The sequence below is a fragment of the Helicoverpa zea genome, chromosome 29 (assembly GCF_022581195.2).
Source record: "Helicoverpa zea isolate HzStark_Cry1AcR chromosome 29, ilHelZeax1.1, whole genome shotgun sequence".
Taxonomy (NCBI): Eukaryota; Metazoa; Arthropoda; class Insecta; order Lepidoptera; family Noctuidae; genus Helicoverpa; species Helicoverpa zea.
In genome coordinates this window covers 1,660,142-1,686,671 of record NC_061480.1, presented here as the reverse complement: position 1 = coordinate 1,686,671, position 26,530 = coordinate 1,660,142, and the positions used below count along the sequence as shown (strand labels likewise).

The 26,530-nt window shown below is 36.8% G+C and overlaps 2 protein-coding genes across 4 annotated transcripts in view; one reads left to right on the top strand and one right to left on the bottom strand.

The window, feature by feature from the left end:
* LOC124644070 (conserved oligomeric Golgi complex subunit 7) overlaps positions 1-26,530 on the bottom strand; it is a 52,173-nt gene that overhangs the window by 15,102 nt on the left and 10,541 nt on the right. The window contains exons 5-10 of one of the 3 annotated variants that reach the window (XM_047183276.1): positions 14,821-14,911; positions 14,620-14,675; positions 13,302-13,419; positions 12,469-12,638; positions 6,668-6,769; positions 5,111-5,243 (exon numbers count right to left, since the gene is read on the bottom strand). In XM_047183276.1, the coding sequence (XP_047039232.1) occupies positions 5,111-5,243; positions 6,668-6,769; positions 12,469-12,638; positions 13,302-13,419; positions 14,620-14,675; positions 14,821-14,911 (670 nt within the window). Of the gene's footprint in view, positions 1-5,110; positions 5,244-6,667; positions 6,770-12,468; positions 12,639-13,301; positions 13,420-14,619; positions 14,706-14,764; positions 14,912-26,530 lie in introns of all 3 variants that reach the window. The other 2 variants (XM_047183275.1, XM_047183274.1) reach the window with 2 other exon arrangements.
* LOC124644072 lies at positions 7,935-9,883 on the top strand. Its single transcript, XM_047183277.1, has 2 exons — positions 7,935-8,633; positions 9,350-9,883. Exons 1-2 carry the CDS (start codon positions 8,102-8,104, stop codon positions 9,400-9,402), a joined length of 585 nt encoding a protein of 194 aa, XP_047039233.1. The 5' UTR covers positions 7,935-8,101; the 3' UTR covers positions 9,403-9,883.

Sequence of the window (26,530 nt, the reverse complement as noted above, 5' to 3'; positions counted from 1 at the left end):
AGGAAATACATAGGGGAGTACATAGTGTACATAAGGAAATACATAGGGCAGTACATAGAGTGTACATAAGGAAATACATAGGGCAGTACATAGAATGTACATAGGGAAGTACATAGAGTGTACATAGGGGAGTACATAGCGTGTACATAGGGGAGTACATATAGTGTACATAAGGAAATACATAGGGGAGTACATAGAGTGTACATAAGGAAATACATAGAACGTACATAGGGGAGTACATAGAGTGTACATATAGAAATACATAGGGGAGTACATAGAGTGTACATAGGGGAGTACATAGAATGTACATAGGGGAGTACATAGAGTGTACATAGGGGAGTACATAGATTGTACATAAGGAAATACATAGGGCAGTACATAGTGTACATAAGGAAATACATAGGAAGTACATAGAATGTACATAGGGGAGTACATAGAGTGTACATAGGTGAGTACATAGAGCGTAAATAGGGGAGTACATAGAGTGTACATAAAGAAATACATAGGGGAGTACATAGAGTGTACATAAGGAAATACATAGGGCAGTACATAGAGTGTACATAAGGAAATACATAGAGGAGTACATAGAGTGTACATAGGGGAGTACATAGAATGTACATAAGGGAGTACATAGAGTGTACATAAGGAAATACATAGAGGAGTACATAGAGTGTACATAAGGAAATACATAGGGCAGCACATAGAATGTACATAAGGAAATACATAGAGCAGTACATAGAATGTACATAGGGGAGTACATAGAGTGTACATAAGGAAATACATAGGGCAGTACATAGAGTGTACATAAGGAAATACATAGAGGAGTACATAGAATGTACATAAGGGAGTACATAGAATGTACATAGGGGAGTACATAGAGTGTACATAAGGAAATACATAGAGCAGTACATAGAATGTACATAGGGCAGTACATAGAGTGTACATAGGTGAGTACATAGAGCGTAAATAGGGGAGTACATAGAGTGTACATAAGGAAATACATAGGGCAGCACATAGAATGTACATAAGGAAATACATAGAGCAGTACATAGAATGTACATAGGGGAGTACATAGAGTGTACATAAGGAAATACATAGGGCAGTACATAGAGTGTACATAAGGAAATACATAGAGGAGTACATAGAGTGTACAAAGGGGAGTACATAGAATGTACATAGGGGAGTACATAGTGTACATAAGGAAATACATAGGGCAGTACATAGAATGTACATAGGGGAGTGCATAGTGTACATAAGGAAATACATAGAGGAGTACATAGAGTGTACATAGGGGAGTACATTGTGAACATAAGGAAATACATAGGGCAGTACATAGAGAGTACATAGGGGAGTACATAGAGTGTACATAAGAAAATACATAGGGGAGTACATAGAATGTACATAGGAGAGTACATAGAGTGTACATAAGGAAATACATAGGGGAGTACATAGTGTACATAAGGAAATACATAGGGCAGTACATAGAGTGTACATAAGGAAATACATAGGGCAGTACATAGAATGTACATAGGGAAGTACATAGAGTGTACATAGGGGAGTACATAGCGTGTACATAGGGGAGTACATATAGTGTACATAAGGAAATACATAGGGGAGTACATAGAGTGTACATAAGGAAATACATAGAACGTACATAGGGGAGTACATAGAGTGTACATATAGAAATACATAGGGGAGTACATAGAGTGTACATAGGGGAGTACATAGAATGTACATAGGGGAGTACATAGAGTGTACATAGGGGAGTACATAGATTGTACATAAGGAAATACATAGGGCAGTACATAGTGTACATAAGGAAATACATAGGAAGTACATAGAATGTACATAGGGGAGTACATAGAGTGTACATAAGAAAATACATAGGGGAGTACATAGAGTGTACATAAGGAAATACATAGGGCAGTACATAGAGTGTACATAGGGGAGTACATAGAGTGTACATAAGGAAATACAAAGGGCAGTACATAGAATGTACATAGGGGAGTACATAGAGTGTACATAAGGAAATACATAGGGCAGTACATAGAATGTACATAGGGGAGTACATAGAGTGTACATAAGGAAATACATAGGGCAGTACATAGAATGTACATAAGGAAATACATAGAGCAGTACATAGAATGTACATAGGGGAGTACATAGAGTGTACATAAGGAAATACATAGGGCAGTACATAGAATGTACATAAGGAAATACATAGAGTACATAGAGAGTACATAGGGGAGTACATAGAATGTACATAAGGAAATACATAGGGCAGTACATAGAGAGTACATAGGGGAGTACATAGAGTGTACATAAGAAAATACATAGGGCAGTACATAGAATGTACATAAGGAAATACATAGAGCAGTACATAGAATGTACATAGGGGAGTACATAGAGTGTACATAAGGAAATACATAGGGCAGTACATAGAATGTACATAAGGAAATACATAGAGTACATAGAGAGTACATAGGGGAGTACATAGAATGTACATAAGGAAATACATAGGGCAGTACATAGAGTGTACATAGGGGAGTACATAGAATGTACATAGGGGAGTACATAGAATGTACATAGGGGAGTACATAGTGTACATAGGTGAGTACATAGAGTGTACATAAAGAAATACATAGGGGAGTACATAAAGTGTACATAGGGGAGTACATAGAGCGTACATAGGGGAGTACATAAGGAAATACATAGGGGAGTACATAAAGTGTACATAGGGGAGTACATAGAGCGTACATAGGGGAGTACATAAGGAAATACATAGGGCAATACATAGAGCGTACATAGGGGAGTACATAGAGTGTACATAAGGAAATACATAGGGCAGTACATAGAATGTACATAGGGAAGTACATAGACTGTACATAGGGGAGTACATAGAGTGTACATAGGGGAGTACATAGAGTGTACATAGGGGAGTACATATAGTGCACATAAGGAAATACATTGGGGAGTACATAGAGTGTACATAAGGAAATACATAGAGGAGTACATTGTGTACATAAGGAAATACATAGGGCAGTACATAGAGAGTACATAGGGGAGTACATAGTGTACATAAGAAAATACATAGAGCAGTACATAGAATGTACATAGGGGAGTACATAGAGTGTACATAAGGAAATACATAGGGCAGTACATAGTGTACATAAGGAAATACATAGAGGAGTACATAGAGTGTACATAAGGAAATACATAGAGCAGTACATAGAATGTACATAGGGCAGTACATAGAGTGTACATAGGTGAGTACATAGAGCGTAAATTGGGCAGTACATAGAGTGTACATAAGGAAATACATAGAGGAGTACATAGAGTGTACATAGGGGAGTACATAGAATGTACATAGGGGAGTACATAGAGTGTACATAAAGAAATACATAGGGGAGTACATAAAGTGTACATAGGGGAGTACATAGAGTGTACATAAGGAAATACATAGAACGTACATAGGGGAGTACATAGAGTGTACATATAGAAATACATAGGGGAGTACATAGAGTGTACATAGGGGAGTACATAGAATGTACATAGGGGAGTACATAGAGTGTACATAGGGGAGTACATAGATTGTACATAAGGAAATACATAGGGCAGTACATAGTGTACATAAGGAAATACATAGGAAGTACATAGAATGTACATAGGGGAGTACATAGAGTGTACATAAGAAAATACATAGGGGAGTACATAAAGTGTACATAAGGAAATACATAGGGCAGTACATAGAGTGTACATAGGGGAGTACATAGAGTGTACATAAGGAAATACAAAGGGCAGTACATAGAATGTACATAGGGGAGTACATAGAGTGTACATAAGGAAATACATAGGGCAGTACATAGAATGTACATAGGGGAGTACATAGAGTGTACATAAGGAAATACATAGGGCAGTACATAGAATGTACATAAGGAAATACATAGAGCAGTACATAGAATGTACATAGGGGAGTACATAGAGTGTACATAAGGAAATACATAGGGCAGTACATAGAATGTACATAAGGAAATACATAGAGTACATAGAGAGTACATAGGGGAGTACATAGAATGTACATAAGGAAATACATAGGGCAGTACATAGAGAGTACATAGGGGAGTACATAGAGTGTACATAAGAAAATACATAGGGCAGTACATAGAATGTACATAAGGAAATACATAGAGCAGTACATAGAATGTACATAGGGGAGTACATAGAGTGTACATAAGGAAATACATAGGGCAGTACATAGAATGTACATAAGGAAATACATAGAGTACATAGAGAGTACATAGGGGAGTACATAGAATGTACATAAGGAAATACATAGGGCAGTACATAGAGAGTACATAGGGGAGTACATAGAGTGTACATAAGAAAATACATAGGGCAGTACATAGAATGTACATAGGGGAGTACATAGAGTGTACATAAGGAAATACATAGAGGAGTACATAGAGTGTACATAAGGAAATACATAGGGCAGTACATAGAGTGTACATAGGTGAGTACATAGAGCGTAAATAGGGGAGTACATAGAGTGTACATAAGAAAATACATAGGGAAGTACATAGAGTGTACATAAGGAAATACATAGGGAGTACATAGAGTGTACATAAGGAAATACATAGGGAAGTACATAGAGTGTACATAAGGAAATACATAGGGCAGTACATAGAGTGTACATAAGGAAATACATAGGGCAGTACATAGAATGTACATAAGGAAATACATAGGGCAGTACATAGAATGTACATAAGGAGTACATAGAGTGTACATAAGGAAATACATAGAGAAGTACATAGAGTGTACATAAGGAAATACATAGGGCAGTACATAGTGTTCATAAGGAAATACATAGGGAAGTACATAGAGTGTACATAAGGAAATACATAGACGTCAAAAATCATCAAATGCCCCTCCCGCTGTGGGTTAGCAGCGGTGAGGGAGTGTCAGACTCTTACTGACTAAAAACCGTCGTGTTCCGTCGTAGACCGCGTACGTACCAGGGCCGCGGTAACTCGCGCGAACAATCCCCCAGCCCCGGCAGACCTTGGCATATAGACTTTATCTCATGTGCAAAAACAACAAGAAATGAACTCACCTTTATTCTGCCTAGGCGCATCTATAACTCCTTCAATGCAAGTTATAAAGTCTTCTATATCATTTCTCAAGTCAGTCAGTAATAATATACCTTCTTCAGGAGATGAACATAACTTTAAGTTAGCTGAAACCACCTGAAAGACGACGGTTCATCATCTGTCTAGCCTTTTCCAAACTATGTTGGGATCGGCTTCCAGTCTAATGAGATGCAGCTGAATACCAGTGTGCCACATAGAGCGACTGCCTGTCTGACCTTCTTAACACAGTTACCTGCTGTCATATGAACATCTTTGGCCGTCGCTACGGGTAGTCAGAAGCCAGAAAGTCTGTCAAACATTATTAAGAGCTATCGGGTTGCCTGAGTCATGTCATTGAACTCCCTTGGCAGTCGTTACGGGTAGTCAGAAGCCAGTTAGTCTGACACCAGTCTAACCAAGGGGTATTGGGTTGCCCGGGTTCTGGGTTGAGGGGGTCAGATAGGGCAGTCGCTCCTTGTAAAGCACTGGTACTCAGCTACGTCCCGGTTAGACGGGAAGCCGGCCCCAACATAGTTAGACAAGGCTAGGCAAGTTATATAATTAAGCTCAACTATAATATTTATTATGTACGTAAATTATACATTTAATTATAAATATCAATAACCAGAAATCCTTACTAATATTATAAATCGGAAAGTGAGTTTGTTTGTTTGTTTGTTCCACTTTCACGCCGTAACTACTGAACCGATTGCTTTGAAATTTTGCAGACGTAAAGTTAGAAGTCCGGATTAAATAATAGGGTACTTTTTATCCCGAAAAAAAATAGATATTCCCGAGGGAAAACAAAAATATTGTTTGCTTGATGGATGGATTGTAGATGGCGCTGTGTGTCGTTTAAAACAAGGTAATATATTGCAAACGAATATAAACATGTAAACTTAGAAGCTAAATGATACGATAATGAATCCCCGAAAATGAGGAATTCCCGAGGGATGATGTACAATTTGTTTAATCGTCTAAACTGTTTTTTTTTACATCTACTTATATATTGCAAACGAATATGAACATATAAATTTAGAAGCTAAATGATACGATAATGAATCCTCGAAAATGAGGAATTCCCGAGGGATGACGTACAATTTGTTTTATCGTCTTAACTGTTTTTTTTACATCTACTTATCCTGAAATAACTATAATTCAACGAATTACTAATTGGTATAAGTATTAGTTAAGTTATTTAGTTCTTGAGGTATGCGATAGATGGCGCTGGGTGTTTTTAAAACGTGGTAACGATGTGTTTTTAAATACGTAAGAAGTGGAATGATAGCTTTTTAAAACGTGGTGACGTTGTTTTTTTTAAGATACGTAAGAAGTGCAATGATATCTCGCGCTTTAACCTGTAGCTCATCGTATCCAGCGTTACATCGCGCTTCTTAGATTTTTCCGTGGGAATGAGAAGTTTTCTTATAGTTGTGATTTATACCGCAATATAACCGAATTCCACGCGGGCGAAGCCGCGGGCGGAAAGCTAGTATAAAATAAATAAATACTACTTATTCTTAAGCTTATTTCACACAGACCTTAGTAGGTGGCGGGTCCAAGGAAAGTAGCAAGTCGGTATACAGCCTTATCAATTCCGCTAGTGGAGTCTCCGATTTCAATACATTTGTCAACCAGTCCACCTGTAAAGGAAAAACCGTGTTCATGACATATAAAACCTCATTGGAGGATGTATTTAATTTTAATTTTTTCTAAAATGTCAAGAACAAAAGAAATGAATGTCACTCTGTACAAATTTTTCCCTGTGAGCACGTTTATATAATTTCTTCTAAATTAATAAAAGTATTTTTACATATTTACACCACTTGGAAAGCCTTTTTCTTTTATGTTCCCAATGGCCACACCAGCGTGATATTGAAGAACTAATTATTTAACTTTGTGGGGAACATAAAAAGTGGTCCTTCGAGAAAAAAGTGGTCCTTCGAGAAGAAAGTGGTCCTTCGAGAAAAAAGTGTGATCCTACGAGCTTTCGAGAAGCTGGTCCTTCGAATATAAGGAAAAATAGGTCCTTCGATTGTCTTCGACTTGCATAGAAGAGAATTATTCCTTCAAATTAAATATATGTAAGAAGATAGTACTCTTATAAAAGTGGAGAAATTTGATGCTTCGTATTACAAGGCAATCCCTTTATGAAAAAGTGGTTATAAAGAAGAAAGCCACAGGAGGATTCGGAGTCATCCATCAATTGTGCGTAAGGGTGTTTCCGTGCTATTACGGAAGCAGTTTCGCTGCGTGCATCGCGCGTATCCAAACGTGCAAACGAGGTAAGGCGCTGCCAACCCAAGAAAACGAAACGCGACCAATGAGCGCGCGAAGAGCGACCGAACAATGAACATTTGCCGTGAGTTTCCGGCCAAATATCGAACATCGAGTGAATGAATTGACTGTCGGCGTTCATCATTTTTTTCGCGTCGCCATTTTTTTACACGTTTCTGTTTGTTTTGTTAGTTGTATATTATTTAATTTTATAACAGTGTACTTAACGTTAAGGTGTTGCTTACATTTGTTGCATCTGGGTTTTGGCTTGCATCTTAGGATATAGCACCATGGCTCTTAGTGACGAGCTGGCTCAATTAAAGCTCCGTAGGGGCTATGTAAAGGGTGCAATAACTCGTGAAGAAAGTTTTTGTAACAGCGAAGAAATTGTGATCGCGTCTAGTGAGTTGCTCACGGAGCGGCGCAGTCGCTTGGTGAAAAACTTTGCCTCTTACGAGGACCTTAACAAGAGTATTTTGTGCATAAATCCAAAGGACGATGAAGAACCCGTTGTTTATGAAAGTAAGTACTTCACCTGCATATCCAAAATTGATCGTCAGCTCAATGCTTGTCGTACATCGGGGCAGCCCGAGGCGGAGCCTCCTAGGCAAAATGCAAATAATTTCAGGAAGCTCCCACAAATTACAATAAAAGAATTTAGTGGTGCCAATATTTTAGATTATCTACCTTTTATTAATATGTTTAAGGCAGTCATTGATTCTGACACAAGCTTGAGTCTGTGCCAAAAATTATATTATTTGAGATCATTTTTAACTGGGGAAGCCTTAAGCTTAATTCAAAATTTGCCTTTGACTGAAGTAAATTATTCTGAAGCATTAAAGTTGTTAGAAAACCGCTATAACAATGAGCCAATGATCATTAACCATCACATTAATACTTTGATTGATTTGCCTAAATGCACTGCTGATCTTAGATCTTTGGTAGCAAGTGCTAATGTACATTTAACTGCACTAAAAAGTTTAAACATGCCGGTTGAAGCTTGGGGTCCGATAATGGTCAACATTTTGCTCCGAAAAGTGGATTCTGAGACAAACAATGAGTTTCATTTAAGACGGGATAAAAAAGTTGTGTTTTCTATGCAGGAATTCATAGATTTTTTGGAGTCCAGAGCGTTGGCCAGGGAGAATGCAATGGAAACAATGCCTGTGAGTACTCCCAGTGGTGTGAAGACTGGCAAGCCTGCATGTAATACAGCAGCAGCAGTCTCATGTAAGTATTGCAATACTAATCATAGATTGTACATGTGTGCCAAATTTAAACTTGCTGCTGATAATGACAAGGGTCAATTTGTTAAAAAACATAAGTTATGCATTGTTTGTTTGAATGCGCATGGTGGTAAATGCAAGCTGCGTTTGAAATGCTCAATCTGTCAGCAACGGCACAATACGCTTCTGCATGGTGTGGAAATGGCTAAGATGGAGGCGAGCAATGTCACCACTGCCAGTTCTTCTGCCGCAGTGCCCTGTGCTGATGTTGGAAGGTCTGACAGGGCAGTAGCTATGTCAAGTACCTCGCCTGTGAAGGATGTGCTGCTACCTACCGCTATAGTGCGTATTATCACCAAAAATGGTACATTTATCCATGCACGCGCTTTGCTGGACACGGGTAGCCAGGTATCTTTTATTACAGAAAAGCTTGCTGATCAAATTGATTGCAAGATTACACCGGCAAATCAGCTCATAACAGGTATTCTACAAGGCACTAGTAATATGCACCAGAGGGCAAATTTTGATATTTATGCTGCTAATAGTAACTTTAAATTAGCCTTAAACTGTTATATAGCTAAGAATATAACTTGTGAACTGCCACAACACAGTTTTTATAATGTTGGGTTTAATATTCCTTCGCATGTCTATTTGGCAGATAAAAACTTTAATAAAACTGGTGAAATTTCTTTGTTATTAGGGTGTGATGTATTTTTCCAGGTGCTTCAGAGGGAATCACTGCCTCTAACGCCGCAAGGTCCCTACCTGGTTAGTACCAGCCTAGGTTATATTGTAGCAGGCAGCCTGCCAGTATCCGTTGGAAACATCCATTCTTCAAATTTCTGTGTAACAGTTCAAGGTACCCCCCATAATATTTCTCATAATTCTCATAATGATCAACTTGATAGTATTGAACATACTATTTCAAATTTTTGGAAATGTGAAAAAGTACCTGAAATTTATAAAGAAGGTATTACTGAACATCAACTAGCTGAGGAATGTTTTCAAAACTCTGTCAAACTTGTTGATGGAAAGTTTTGTGTAGATTTACCTTTAAAACTTAATTTAAACGATATCCAGATGGGTAACTCATTTAATCAGGCATTGCATCGTTTTCATAATTTAGAAAGGCGTTTCGCTAAAGATGATAAGTTATATCAACAGTATAAGAAGTTCATTCATGTTTATCTTGAGCAAGGCCATGCCATGTACTTTGATATATCTAACTATGATCCTAGGGCAGGTAATGTGTATTTCTTACTTCACCACCCAGTCATTAATTTAAATAGTAAAACTACTCCGGTTCGAGCTGTCTTTGACGCGAGCATGAAAACCAATAAAGGTATTTGTCTAAATGACATGATGCTTAATGGGCCTGTTGTGCAAAATGATTTATTTGATATTTTGACACTATTTAGGAGTTTTAAATATGTTTTACTGTGTGATATAAAGGCTATGTATAGGGGTATATTAGTGAGTAAAGACCATTGCTGCTTGCAAAATATTCTTTGGCGAGATTCTGTTGATCAAAGTGTGCAATGTCTTCAGCTACAAACTGTCACATATGGTTTAAAGAGTTCTGCATTTTTAGCAACTAGGTGTTTGATTGAACTTGCTGAACGGTACCAAGAGAAGTATCCATTAGCATCTTTTGTGTTGAAATATTCTACATATGTCGATGATGTTTTATGTGGTTCCAACGATATTTTAGAGCTTGTTGAGATAAAAAGGCAACTTATTGAGCTTTTGAACTTAGCTAGTTTTTCATTACACAAGTGGTGTTCAAATAACACTGAAATATTAGATGACATTCCTATAGAAATTCATCAATTAAATAAAGAGGATTTTGATAAAACAAATACTTTTGTGAAAACTTTAGGCTTGTCATATGATGTGACTTCTGATACTTTAAATATGAAATGTCCAAGTGCTGAAATACAAAAACCTTCTACTAAGAGACAAATGTTAAGTTTTATTAGCAAATTTTTTGATCCTTTGGGTTTGGTAGGTCCTATTTTGGTGCAAGCTAAATACTTAATGCAACAAGTCTGGTTTGAAAAGTTAAAGTGGGATGATATTCTCCCTGATGCTTTAAATAAAAAAATTCTTCAATTTGTTGAAGGTTTGATGAATATGTCTTGTATATCTGTTCCTAGAAATATCAATGTATATCCACATAAAAGGCTAGAGTTAGTTGGTTATGCTGATGCATCTAATATCGCACATGGGTGTTGCCTTTATTTGAGAGTAGTCAGAGATGATAACACTGTAAATGTTAACCTTTTGTGTTCCAAGTCTCGTATTAATCCTAAGGATAAAACGTTAACTATTCCTAGACTTGAGCTCAATAGTGCTTTGTTGTTAGCCAAGTTGGCAAGAAAAGTGCATGATACTTTAGCAGTAAAATATAATTATATTCCTATTTACTTATATTTAGATTCAAAGATTGTTTTATCATGGCTTAAGATTGAGTCTGTAAAACTAACTGCTTATGTTGCTAATAGAATAGAAAAAATCAAGCAGTTATCAAAAGATGTACACTGGGACTATGTCAGCACCAACGACAATCCTGCTGATTGCTTATCTCGCGGTCTTAAACCAGATCGGTTAATCGAAAACTCATTGTGGTTTCATGGTCCACAGTACTTGCAAAACAGTGAATATGTTCATGATAATTCTCAGATAAATACTGATGTTTCTGATACTTCTGAGCTCAATTCGATTCCTTCAACATGTAATTCTTTAATTAAATGTAAGGAAAATAATTTGTTTTATAGTTTTAGGTATTCTAATTTAAGTACAATGGCTAGAATAATGGCTTATGGCTTTTATAGTCTGATAATGTATCTCCATTGAACTGGCCTGTAGGTAGAATTGTAAAGGTCATTCCAGGAAAAGATGATTTAGTTCGTGCAGTGGAGGTAAAAACTAGCAAGGTCACGTTGTAAGAACAAGTGTTATGGAAGTGTGTCCATTACCTATTGAGTATAATTAATGGACCTACTCTTTAATTTTAAAATAAGAATTACTCCTGAGTTTAGTTTATCTTTAATTTCTTTACTAATCCATTTGGGTATTTATTTTAAATGTTTAGCTTTATGATGAGTTTAGCTTGTGGCTGAGGCCCCAGCATGTTCATGACATATAAAACCTCATTGGAGGATGTATTTAATTTTAATTTTTTCTAAAATGTCAAGAACAAAAGAAATGAATGTCACTCTGTACAAATTTTTCCCTGTGAGCACGTTTATATAATTTCTTCTAAATTAATAAAAGTATTTTTACATATTTACACCACTTGGAAAGCCTTTTTCTTTTATGTTCCCAATGGCCACACCAGCGTGATATTGAAGAACTAATTATTTAACTTTGTGGGGAACAAACCGCTTGTGATCTCTCTCCGGTGGTGTCGGATTATCGTCCCTTCGCGCTATGAGAATGAAGGAATAGTGAGTGCACCGCTGTCCAAGCATATGTGCGTGCACTATATGTCCTGCGCAGCTGATCTCCTGATATGAGAACAGCCGCCGTGACTGTTTTAGTGTTTGTTGTTATAGCGGCAACAGAAATTCATCTGTGAAAATTTCGACTAGAGAGTTGAAATGTTCTGTATCTCATGAACCGTGATAGTTAGAGAACTATCACGGTTCATGAGATACAGCCTGGTGACAGACGGACGGACGGACGGTCGGACGGAAAAAGGAGCAAAAACAATAGGGTCCCGTTTTACCCTTTGGGTACGGAACCCTAAAAATAAAGGCAGAAATTACCAGCAGCCTTTATTTGGTAGGTAGCATTCACTAACTGCAACTGGAACCGAGCCTATACGTAGTACATACCTGTCTCCCAGCTTCAGTAGCCAGCATCCTGGTGAGGGCAGCCAGGGTGTGAGCATCCAGTCGTCTCCAGCTGTTGGCGAGCCTGGCGGCGGCGGCGCGGCGCCAGCAGCGACACACGGACACCGCGCGGCCCATGCCGCTGAACAGCGACACGTACGTCGCCGTGCGCTCTGAGTAACACCCCCTTGGTTATATGTGAGCCTAGTACTTTGGGTGACTTGTACTTTGCTTTTCCTTACTGGGCAGGGTGTTAGGTGAGAACATCTTCTGCTATATGGCAGCCTAGTACTTGACAAGGATACGGAAGAATGAAATCCCTCAAATCATTGCCGTCCACTAAACGGAGACCACCAACCAACCAACAAGGAATGCCAACAATCTTATGTACACCTACTAGCACTCGCTGGTTTTAGGTAAGCGCTATTTCTCGATTGTACTGGGATCACAGTACTAAGCGATACGTTAACATACACCCTCTGGGTTATGCTCGCCTAGTACTTCGAGAGGCGGAATTGTAAAATTGGCCGGCTGCACATTCAGTTTCCGGATCAGGAATTCAGATTAGGAAACCGAAATGCTCTTTTTTTGTACAAAATGTTCACAAAAACGCACACGGTTTTACTTTTCCCGAACGGAAAAAACTGAAATTCGTTTCGAAATTTTATCGGCCTAAGCATTTCCTTGCCTCATAGATGCAGCTGAATAGCAATTTTAGAAAACTTAACTAACTATACCATCCTACCAGAACTTCCTTGGATTTTATGGCAGCCTAGTACTTGCTGTATAGGACTATTGAGGGGGGAGGGGGAGCGTAGATAGTAAAATCAACATACCAGCATCCATTTGAGTGAGAGCCTCAATGAGAGGCGGGCTGATGGCTGCTTCCAGCCTATTGTATAGCGTCTCCAGTTGAAGCCGCTTATTCTCATAGTCGGGCGCCTCACTTAGTACCTAGAAATAAATACAGTTTATTTTAATGACTGAAAAAAACAATATCGACTGCAAGCAAGCAATACCTCCTATCTGACATTTTTGTTTCAAAAAACCAAAAAACTTGTATCTACCATAAACTACCTTTAGATTCAAAATAAAAACAAAAAACTTTATTAATCAATACTATGCTTAGAAAAAGAAAACTTGGATTTTCAGTATCTCATTATACCTTCCTCGGAATAAGGATTTTATTAAGTTTTATTGTTCCCCTTTAAAATCCACCCGGAGTCAGATAGGAGGTATTGCTTGCTTGCAGTCGATATGTATGTGTTTTGGGCTTCGGGATTGTTCGAAAGAGTTACTGCAGCCCTGGTATATAAAGGGCTTCAGAAGGAACATGATGGGTTTTAGTGAGTAAGGTTAAATAACCTAGTAGGTAAAGAACCAACCTCTCAAGTATGAGTGTGGATTCGATGCCATGTCCGGCAAGTCCCGAGGCAACTTTTCTAATTTTTTATGTACCTTCTTAGTATATCTTGACACCAATGACTGTGTTTCGTAGAGCACGGTAACTGTAGGTGCTGGCTGTCATTTTAACATCTTTGGCAGTCGTCGATGAAAGTCAGAAGCCAGCTTACTTAGGGGTATTGGGTTGCATGGGTAATGCCCGGGCTGAGGAGGTCGGGTAACTAACTGGGTTGGAAGGTAGATAACTACCAGGCGCCCATAAACTCGAGGGGCATACCCACGGTACCAGGCGCCCATAAACTCGAGGAACTTACGTCAAGACTGGCAATCATAGCAGCCATTTGATCTGATAACTCCACCAGTTTCTCGGTGAGCACTCCAGATTCCAGGACATCTTCCAGGGAATTAGCTAGGACATATCCACGTTACCAGGCGCCCATAAACTCGAGGAACTTACGTCAAGACTGGCAATCATAGCAGCCATTTGATCTGATAACTCCACCAGCGTCTCACCCTGGGTGGCACTCCAGATTCCAGGATATCTTCCAGAGAAGTAGCTAGGACATACCCGCGGTACCAGGCGCCCATAAACTCGAGGAACTTACCTCAAGACTAGCAGTCATAGCAGCCACTTGTTCTGATAACTCCGCCAGCGTCTCACCCTGGGTGGGCACTCCAGATTCCAGGATATCTTCCAGAGAAGTAGGACATACCTAAGTTACCAGGCAAGCATAAGTTAGAAGAACGTACCTCAAGGCTGGCAGTCATAGCAGACACTTGCTCTGATAACTCCGCCAGCTTCTCACCCTGGGTGGGTACTCCAGATTCCAGGATATCTTCCAGAGAAGTAGGACATACCTAAGTTACCAGGCAAGCATAAGTTAGAGGAACGTACCTCAAGGCTGGCAGTCATAGCAGACACTTGCTCTGATAACTCCGCCAGCTTCTCACCCTGAGTGGGTACTCCAGATTCCAGGATATCTTCCAGAGAAGTAGCTAGGGCTGCCCATTTGTCTGCTTCGCGAAGAGCTGATGCTGCAGTCTGGAAAAAATATTTTTTTTTTTTTCAGTTTTATTTAAGTCCCCAATATATGTCTGTCCGTCAGTGGCACCATAGCTTCCAAATAGATAAACAGATGTTAATACATTAAGAAGTGCCAGGTGTCCAAGAGCATTGTTATACATAGAGCAAAGTGGAAAATTAGAGAACATTAAAAATTAGGAAAGCTTACCTCACCACTATGGGGGATAGCAGGAAAGAGAGAGAGAGAAAAAAGCATGTTTCACTGATGAAAATCTGAATGATTCTGAAATCAGGTCAGCCATTTTAAAGATATTAGCTATTTTGTAAATTGATGGCTATCGGAAGGAGCATTTACATTTAAAAATATCTAAATCTATACATATAATAAATCTGTAAAAAAGCTGTGTCTGTACATTGAATATATTAAAAAAATAATAATTGGGTGGGGTTTAGAAACAGTAATGGAGCACAAATCCAAAAAAAAAATTCTGTCTGTTTGTCTGTATGTCTGTATGTCTGTATGTCTGTATGTCTGTTTGTTTGTACACGCTAATCTTCCGAACTACTGAACGGATTTCAATGATTTTTTCTTTGTTGTATCAGTATTAGGCCTGGTCAACATATAGGCTATAATTTATCTTCGAACTCAACTTGAAGACCTGATGCAGAACTCCAACAGACCAATAAAACTATAAGAGATACAAATATGGTGCCGTGGCAAAAATTGTTTCATTTGATGAGCATTTTCAGCTGAGATTATAAATTTTAAGATCTGGAACACCTGATGTGGAACCCCAAGAGCCCAGCTTCTCTGTACCATATACAGGTATGCCGTTTTAGCAAAAGTTGTTCAATTTGATAAGCACTTTCTATTGACTTATACAAATTGAAGATCTAAAACACCTGATGTGGAACTCCAGGGGCCCAGCTAGACTATAGCATATAGAGGTATGACGTTTTAGCAAAAGTTGTTCAATCTGATAAGCACTCTCTGTTGACTTATAAAAATTGAAGATGTAAAACACCTAATGTGGAAACCCAGGAGCCCAGCTAGACTATAGCTTCCCCCCCGATTTTGTGCTGTATTGTTTTAATGTTAAATTGGATTTTGTATAATTTTATAATTTTATTGTTTATTATTGTGATTATGATGGTGATTTGATTTTTTTTCGTTTTGCAGTATTTTAATTAATTATTTATTTGTAATGTTTTAATACCATTGTTATGTATCGTATTTATTGAATTAATAATGCTCATTTGGTGGCACTCATTACCTAATATTTTTGTTAAAATGAGGATAATGCAGTGGGCCACAATATTGTTATCACTCACCCTTATTGTTAATTTATCAGTATGTATTGTATATTGTGGTTGTTAATTGTCCCTAAATAAATAAAATAAAAAATAAAATAAAGATATGACGTTTTAGCAAAAGTGGTTCAATCTGATAAGCACTCTCTATTGACGTGTAAACATCGAAGATCTGGAACACCTGATGTGGAACTTCAAGAGCAATACTACACTTGAAATGTATAGAAATGAATGTTATGAAATAGGTATAGTGAATCAAAATAAGTAATTAGTCCGTCTTTTAGATAACCCTAAAATAATGGACACGCATTTTTCTTTTCTCTCTCTCACAAACAAATAATAACGAAGATACAACAACGCTTGAATTTCGTGTTAAGTCACTGCTTAGTACAAATTTTACATACCTAGACGTGGCGTCACGAGCCTCCACTCTCTAACTTTGTTGCGTTTTATCTTCATTATTATTTTGTATATCTCTTCCAGACCTCGGGACTACAGAGTTCCAAATTTTTGGGAGGCAAACGTGGGGTCGAAGCCAACACGCTGAAGCCCTTTTGAGACAACTTTAATGAAATGGTGACACAAAACCGACGATTATCCCTTTATACACTATAGAAATGAACCCAAGGACAATCCCCGGTGGACGTCGTTAAAAAAAAGACAATCCCCGGTTCTGTGCTAAACTATTGCTAACTATGGAGGAAAACTACTTGGGCTATTTTGATGGGATGTTAGTGGATGACAATGTATTAGGTACATGTAAAAACGGCAGGTGGAGACTCGCCACCTCACTTACTGTAACCAGTCACTGAATAGCAACAAGAGGGCAATAGGGACATGAGCGGCTGAAGGGTGAGGATACCTCGGCGGACTTTAAACGCGGATTACGCGCTCCCTGTGCTTACCATGAGGCACCTACCCTCCGAGCAGGGCCACTAATCCTGCTCTAGCGACTCCACTCTGGACGGCCAAGCCAAGCCAGAGGCGTGAGACCTACCCCCGTCATGGTTCACTCCGACCGGCCGGAGATGGGGGACAGTATACTCTCCCTGGAGAACTCAGTATATATAGCCCCGCGGGGTCGCTACTCCCCGTCATCAGCCTCAGATGTCTTGCGGTGCATATATCTCATTATTATTGTCGTTATTATCTCAAGAGCCTTTGTCCCAATTATGTTAGGGTCGACTTCCAGTCACGATGCAACTGAGTACCAGTGTTTTACAAGGAGCGACTGCCTATCTGACCTCCACAACCCGGTTACCCCTTGGTAAGACTTACTGGCTTCTGACTACCCATAACGACTGCCAAGAATGTTCAATGACAGTCGGAACCTACAGTTTAACATCCCCTCCAAATAACGGTCATTGGTATCCAAAATATACGTAGAAAGTACATACGAACTTAGAAAAGTTGCATTGGCAGGCACTTGCCAGACCTGGAATCAAAGACGCACGCTCATACTTGAGAGATTGGTTCTCTACCCACTAAACCACCACGAATTCCACTAAGTCACCACGACTTTGTCATCTATTTAATGTTTTTTTACGAAATAATACCTACGTGTAATATTTTTGCCACACACAACTTAAATGCGGTCTAATTAGAATCACTACTTTTATCCCTATGGTCACGTCTATTGCGACTATTCAGATCTTTGATTTTGCTGACCCCATAGTCGCTGGCATAAGGGACAGGATCCGCGTACGAAGTCGCGGGCAGAAGCTAGTTCTAAATAAAAGCATAGCACCACATACCTATTATTTCTGACTAATTTCAATGGTGTATTTTATAATTGTTGTAATGTTTAATGATGATTGGTGATTGATTCACCCGTGCATCGGAGAGCACGTAAATGTCGGTCCTGCGCCTGATCTCTCTCTGGTCGTGTCGGATTGCCGTCCCATCGGGTTATGAGAGTGAAGGAATAGTGAGTGCACCTGTGTCTGTGCGAATGCTCGTGCACTATAATATGTCCTGCGCAGCTGGCTGATCTCCTTGTTTGAGAACAGCCGCCGTGGCCGAAATCGGCCGTGGACGCCATCATCATCATCATCATCATCATCATCATCATCAGCCTATCGCAGTCCACTGCTGGACATAGGCCTCTCCAAGTGCACGCCACTGAGATCGATAGTAGTGTAGAATTGGGGTTCCTGGATCAAAAAAATCCAGGAACCCCAATTCCACACATGAATTATACCTACTAGACTACCTATCAATCAATCTAACCTGATCTGATATCTGGTGTGTGTGAGGGTGTGTGTGTGTGTGTGTAATTCTGATCTTATCTGTTTCTGGAGCTTAATATTTAGCAGGTGTTTAATGAAATACGTTGGGTCTTATTTTTACGATATCTTTATTTAAATTAACAGTATCGAGAAACAATTACAAAATCCACACCCGAACAAATATCAACTCTTGTTCGTGTGGGAATCGAACCCACGACACTCGGTTTAGATGGATAAAGAACGTGTTATATTGCACTCAGTTGTGACCGGGGGTCTTAACCATTAAGCCAAACGTGTCGTCGAATATGTAACAAAATAGCGAATTGCTTCATGCACTTTGTTTACAATAATGAGACATGTATTGTATGACATCATTCATTAGATGCTCTTCCATATATAGTTTTCATTGCAACATGAAAGATTTCTCCCTAACACAATTATTTACGATGTTTTGACACTTATTGACATATTCTCCCCCTTTCACAGCGTTCAAATAAAAACACTGTGGAAAATTTATAGCATGCTGCATCCAAGGATCATCATAAATTTCCCAATCTTCTATAACACCTCCGCATGAAAAACATGCTGCTTTATCATATGGATTATTTCCGTAATAAAAGAATCCCGCATCAGCCATTTCCATCACTAATCTTTTCCTTGAGTTACTCGTCCCCCAATAATAATTAAAGGATAATTCACGTATTTTGTATGTATTATACATATCATATCGAGGTTTATATTCAGTTTGAAACATATTTTATTTATTTAGTACTAGTTCTTGATGCTAATAATTATAAACGAAGAATGACACTGCTTTAATGCTGCAAGCAATTTATAAACGTGATTGTATAGGATTGGGAGAGATAGTAAACATATTATAAAAAAATGAAACAAGTTTTTTTTATTGCATAAAAAATTTATTATCATGGCACCATTTATTTAAACACAATATATTTTAAAAGCACATACAGAGTTATGATAAATACAATTATACAAATCTTCAGAATGTTTATATTGATCATATAAATGTACTAAACTAGAACAACCCTTATCTTCTAAATTAAATATATTACTATTACTATTTTCTAAAATATGCTTTAACCATAAAACTTTTTCTGAACCTTTAACATAAACACATTTATCTCTTAATATATCGAAAACCAAAGTCTGGTAATAGGAATAAGGTACAAATCCTTCACTCCAATATATCTTTTTGTTACGTTGAATCCAAAGAACTGTCTTCTTTTCAGAGTCCGTTAAATTTTTAAATGGAAATGGCGGCTTAACTAAAAACACTTGTAATTTTTTGTTACACAAGATAGCGATTTCTTTTAATATAAATTCATTTGCTTCTGTTCTAAATCCCTGAATATCAACAACAGCAATCATGATAACCTGCGCACTATGTTGCTGAGAGGTTTGTATTCCACAAGTCGATCGTTTATAATTAAACAATACGCAGTTGTTTTATCTGGTATTGGTGTGGAACATTCCACTTCTAACCGCACGTCCACTGGACCGGTTTTTAAACTATCGTTTTGTCTTGAGCAATCCAAGATGAAAAGGGGGGCCTTTTCTTTAAAATCTGTTAGATCTAGCAATGGGTCTACAGGACTGTTGTAGTACGACTGACGAAATTTCACATACATATCATATAATATACTGTACTTGTTCTCAGAAAACTTTAAACTCAAAGGTTCGTAGGGATAATATTGCGAATTCAAAAAGAGTGTTACGTTGGTCACTTCACAATGATCGAATAGTGAACTGTCTTTAGTCCTATTATTTCTCCTATTAGTTTGCAAGCAAAATATAACATATCTAGGCTTTTCCAATTGTGAAGCTGTTTTAACTGACCAAGAATGCTTTGTAGTTTTAGGTAGCAAGGGATACTCATATAAATCCCAATTTCTAAAAGCCATCTGAACAGGTCTATCTCTTTCTAAATGTTTTAAAAGCGTTAGTCGTTCTCGATCTGACACTTTTATATGTGGCACCCTCCACTGAACTCTTTGTATATCTATTTGAAAATTAACAACATCATCAGTAAGGATAACACTATTTAAGTTAGAGTTACTTCTACTCAAAATAAGTTCATGTTTACAATTTATCACAATTTTATTGTAATCTTCTGCAAACCCTAAAACCTTATTCAATGGTATCACAGCACTAAAATGTCCATCACTTTGAAATCCTGCTAATTTCCAACCCCATAAAGCCGCAACTTTATTTTCTGCTTCATTTAATGAAATGTATGATTTTATTGTTGACGTAATTCCCGAATTTTTAATACGGTCTATTTCGATACCATTCATTTCGTATCTGATGTCTTGAAACAAAGACATAACAGGGTTATTAGTGAACGTAACAGTTTTCTTGATCGGATTCCCATCTTTACCGAACAGCCTTGTCTGTCCTTCGATGTAAATTGAACTGGCTGATGGTAGCACGTATATGTCTTGCTGATGTATGGGGATTCTGATTTCATCGTTTTCTCTAAAGCTGTTATTGTAGGGATTGTATGTATGGATTTCATAACTTTCAATCGAACTGTCGAAATGCGGTAATTCAGTTATCTGTAGCATATTCATACTTTAAACCCAAGGGCTTTAAGAAAGTCTTTATTTGCTTTAGTCAGTTTCTTAATTTTTGTATTACGTCCTTGCACCTTAGCGGTCGCAGAAGAAATAAACCTATTTATTTTCATTCCAGTGTTTTTATAATATACTATCATTTTGATTTTCTTAAGTGCAGACGTAACTGAATATATTCTTCTTTGAAGTTAATACAGTGACCAAATTGATCAACAATCTTAACAGATATGGATGAAATTATATTTTTGTTCACTGGAAAGTAAATAACGTTTTGTGGTATCTCTATATAATCATGACTTAGCGAAGTATCTGATACAAATTCATGAATAAAATGTGTTGGTAATCCGTTGCAGTATGAACCGTACACAAGATCACATTCAATTTTGATCACAGACAGAGTGCTAGTTTTAATCGGAATATCTGGTCTTGAATTCAATACTGAAAAGTATAGTAAACCGCACTCGTATTGATCAGATAAATGAAGAGGTGGTTGAAAATACGAGACCAGTTCTGATGTATTTCCAGAGATGGTAACCGTAGTAGACATGCTTATATACTGGACTGTTATGAAAGATCCCGTTTATTTTATTGCTTTGTTGACCAAAAATTGTTTAAGAAGTGTATACAAAGATGCCCGCAATTAAAGGGATGGTCACGTTGTATATTTTCATAATTGTAGTTCACTTTAGAACCCACATATTTTATAAATTCCTTTGGCGGCTTAAGATTTCCGTAACTATCAAAATACTCAATGTAATCGTCGTATTTTGCATAGGCTACCCAATGAGAGCCAGAGTTTTTAGAGCTATCTAAATTAATAACACCACATTCTTTTTTGAAGGGGTATTTAGGGAGCTCATCTCTCATAAAGACACCTCTAAAATATGGGATGCTATTTCCATACTTTAAAATGTCCAAGTTAGTTAAAGCGCGATTGGGTAGCCGAAGTCTTAGTTTTTTTCTTTTGATATGAATATTCCAAACCCATCTTTATGTGGCTTAAGGTGTAGCCCTTTTCCTATGCAAAGAGCCTCCATTTTTTCATTATGTCTCTTTGACTCAGCTAACAGTTTTTTAGCCATCTTGAATTCATTTATGGTTTTAGCAATGCCAGCTGCACCGCCTGCTAGAGCTCCAGCAGCAGATAATCCCGCAAATATAGGAATTAAAGGTAGCACTCCACCTGTTCGTGGTATAGGAATGACTCGAGGAAGTTTGATGGATGAACTATCAGCTAATTCTCTGGCAGCAGCCATAGCTAATTCTATCGCTGCTTTTTTGCATTTTGGTTTTAATTTTTTGATTTGTTTTTTCGTTTTGGTAATAACGCTTTTAAACTTATTTTTTAATCCTTTTCCAGTTGTATCTTTTTGAGAACACTTGTTGCTACATTTCTTTAGACCAGAACCAGTTTTAATTTTCATTGACATAGCGTTGCGTACTAAGCGTGCCGCGAGTTTTTCACCTGGACTTGCATCCAAGGCAGCTGCTCGTTCTTTCGCCATATTTAACAAAGTTAAATCTGCCTTGTGACGATCCTCTAAGTTTGATGACTTGTGATAAGCGATGTCGTGCTCCTTGCAATACTCGTCTAATTTATTAATACCTTTATCTCCACGTCTAAGTCTTTTAATTATTTTTGTGCCAGGCCCACAATATTTATAGCCTGGTAAATGTAACTCAAACGGTAAATTATTTATTATCCAATTGAGAAGACTGCTCTCTCCAATACACATCATAAGACTGATAAGTTATGAATTGAACACTTAATAAATAGTGTTGTTAAGTGAATTAATTTGTTACAATTTATTCGACTTTTCAATCCAGCTATTCTCAGAAGAAGGTAGACCTAACCATTTCACTAAAACTTTATTTCCTTTACTTCTTAGAACTTTCTCTACTAGATATACATTGGAATGTTTCGTTTTTTGAAGCTCTTGTGCATAAAATGCACCTAAAATAGGTTGACCTCTAATTGTATCTTCAATTAAATATGTAACAGGAGTTGTATTTTGTATTTTTTTTATTTTAAATATTTCTGTTGACCAGTTGGGTGTATATCCTTTTTCAAAAGTTCCCTTATATTTACTTATACGCACATAATCGTCTACTTTAAACTTACTTTTTGTATTTTCATTTTTTACTAAACTTATATATCTTTCCAATATATGTTTTTTATTTTTACTATTTACACTTGCAGGAATTTCATCAATTGTGCGATGATGAGTGTGATTATATTTATAAACAACATTATCAAGAGTGTTATCTACCCATTTATAGTTACCTTTTAAATTAAATTCTTTATACAGATTAGATTTTAGTGTTCGGATAAATCTCTCAACAATTGAAGCTTTTTTTGTTGAAAATGTTGAATAATGATTAATATGATAAGATTTCATAAGTGCTTTAAATGTGTTGTTATAAAACTCAGTCCCATTATCAGTTTGCAGATTTTTAGGCACACGTCCTTGGTTTAATAACGTCTTGAAAGTATTACTAACAACATCTTTGGTCTTACATTTCAAAGGAAAGGCCCATGCGTATTTCGAAAATGTATCAATAACGGCGAGAATAAATCTAAATTTTTTATTTTCCTTAGAAATTGATTGCATATCTATTAAATCCGCTTGCCATAGATCATCTATATCTTTCATGATAACGTGTCTTCGTGAAAAGTTTACTCTAGCATTTTTATGAATTTCGTTGACCACATCGGCTTTACTCATGTTTATTTTTTTCTAGTTTTAATATCTCTCTCTTAACAAGTTTAATGTGATACTGAATAAAAGGCACCTTACTTTTACTATTTATTCTTTAATAATGTCTGCTTCCTTTAATTCTTCAATTATTGAAAAAATTTCATTATCATGGTTTGTGTTGCCAGCATCTCTTGATGCAACTAATAACTGCAATCTCTCAACCAGTTCATTTGGGTCATCCCAATAAACTAAATCAGTGTTCTTTTTGTATTTCTTGAGCTTTGGCAACTTTCCTCCTTGTTTAATGGGAGTTTTATCATTTGATATGACGGAAAGCAGTGGTTTGATGATTGCACGATATTTTGTTCCTTTATCTCCTCTTATTTGACCATTAGGATTAAAATCTCTTTTGTGTGCATTTGTAAAATGCAACATATCCTTATAGACAAGCTTATCTCTCTCAGATATTAATTTTAAATCCGGTTTTCTTCGAAGTAAAAGTTCTTTTAGACCAGGGGTTAAATTATAGGCTCTGTCGTCGATTTTAACCATAATTACATTATCGTTATTCAAGTTTTCCGTTTTAGAAAAGGATACTATTGAATTGCCCATCCATAATTTTTTATTTTCACTTCTTATCCCGAAAGGTATATTTACACCATCATAAATATCATGGATATCATGCCCTTCTAATGAAATTTCTAGGTCATCTGGTGCCCCCATTTTAGGCGACTTTTCAAATAATAGTTCAGAATCTTGTTTAGGATCGTAACAGTCTTCAAACTTTGCAAATGAGCTAGTATTATTGTCATTAGATTCAATGCTGTCATTATTACTGAAAGTTGTATTTTCCACATTCCTATTTTTTATTATAGATAGATTCGAATCAACAAGGGTTTTAAGAGGATCTGCAATAGGTTTCAGCATTTTATCGAGTGACAAATTCATAGCGTATTCCTGGGTCTTCATTTGTTTTATTTTATTCTTAATGGAGTCTACTGACTTCATTAATTCTATTCTAATATTTTTCTCCATCTTACGTTAAACGACTGCATTCACTCATGGAAGAAATAATACTAGTTTTCATTTATATGGTATTCATAATTATATATTGTATCAGTTTCCACCACCAACATTCATCAAATTTCCAAAATATATCAAAATTATTTCTATACCTTCCATGATTCATTACTCATACAAAGTACAAACGTCCCTTGACCATATATTTTCTACATGCACTTCCTATGTAATTGTGAAGCAATCATTAGGTATATGGTAGATAAAGATAAATTTATTTATTATTCAAAGTTAATGAAATTATCAAATGATTTTCTATATCTGCCATGTTTCAAATCACAGTCTTTATTGATAGTCAAAAAATCGTATGGACCCCGCCATACTTCTGAACAGAGATTTTTGAATTTAGACCATTCCATATCTGAACTTACATGTTCATCATAAATATGTTTTAAGTTTATATCATCTTGTTTGAAGATAATCAGAAAGTTAACATTGTCGCGTAACAACTGCTTTGGTACTTTTGAATATGTCTGAGATAAGTAAAAACAATCTATTGCTCTGTGCCTTCCCATTGTAAAATAATTACGTATGTTTATTTGTTTTTCACCAACCACATCATCAAATATTATTATAGAATTAGGTAATGCATCATTAGGATGAATCACATCTTCATCGAATGTAAAAATAAATAGTTTCACACTTGGAACTCTATCCAGGATTTCTTTGAGAAAGCGATATTTTGATTGTGAGCTTGTTTTGGAATACAAATATACGTTTTGAAATTTTAGCCCATTTTCATGAATTAATAAGCTTAACATGACGTTAGTTTTTCCACAATTCGAAGGACCACATATTATACTGCGGATGTTATTCGGGAGAAGTACGCTATGTTTCGAGTGCAGCGTATTCTCCTTCACATCAATATTTTTAACTGCTAAGGATACCGGGTGTTTAATCCACTTCATTTTTGTGTCTGACATAAATAATATTTGTTCTGGTATTTATATAGTTACAAGAGATCAGGGATTTCTTTTCCTTTCATTACAACTAAGACTTTATTTTATATAAGAATAAAATCAACTGATAAAAAAATATTAGCCAGTCAATCAAGATAATATCGAAATTAACCACCCTGGATGCGCCGAATATACTCGATACCGAATATACTAATTTACTCGAGGAGGCTATTTTCACGCAACGCTTATACATGAGAAAATCACTTTAAATATCGTAAATGACAAAACCTCAGTAGGTAATTAAATAAAACACATATAATTATGATTCATATAACAATCATTTATTTCCATTTGTATTTTATTACATATATTACAACACACAATAATTTGCACTTTGCAATTACACAATAATTTTTTATTATTAAAGTTAAAAAAGTCGTTAACATTAGTTAGCATACGTGATTACAATGACCCCAAGGTACAGTGTCAATTTGGTTTCTTAAAATTTGCCTTTTATCGTCTATTCTATTCAGGACTACTTTATTTACTGTTTCTGAGAATAGCACATGTTTCATTGATCTGATCATATTCATCTTTCGCTTTAAAGATAAATTTTTAAATAAAGCGTGCTTATAGTTACGTGATTTTAAACTACTGGTTATAGATTTTGATACACCTTTAGCTTTATTAATTTGCATTTTTAGTGATTTTATACAGTACAGTTTCGCTCTTAAGCCTATAAATTCAATAATTGGGTCACCTCCTAATTCATCCTTAAATAAACCAGGTATTCTTTCATTGACCTTTGGAATACAGTAATTATTGTTAG

Excerpts from the sequence above, each read along its gene's own strand:
- LOC124644072 (XM_047183277.1), top strand. The coding sequence starts at position 8,102 with ATGTTTAAGGCAGTCATTGATTCTGACACAAGCTTGAGTCTGTGCCAA. Across the intron at positions 8,634-9,349 it reads TACAGCAGCAGCAGTCTCAT|GTGCTTCAGAGGGAATCACT; the intron begins GTAAGTATTGCA and ends GTATTTTTCCAG.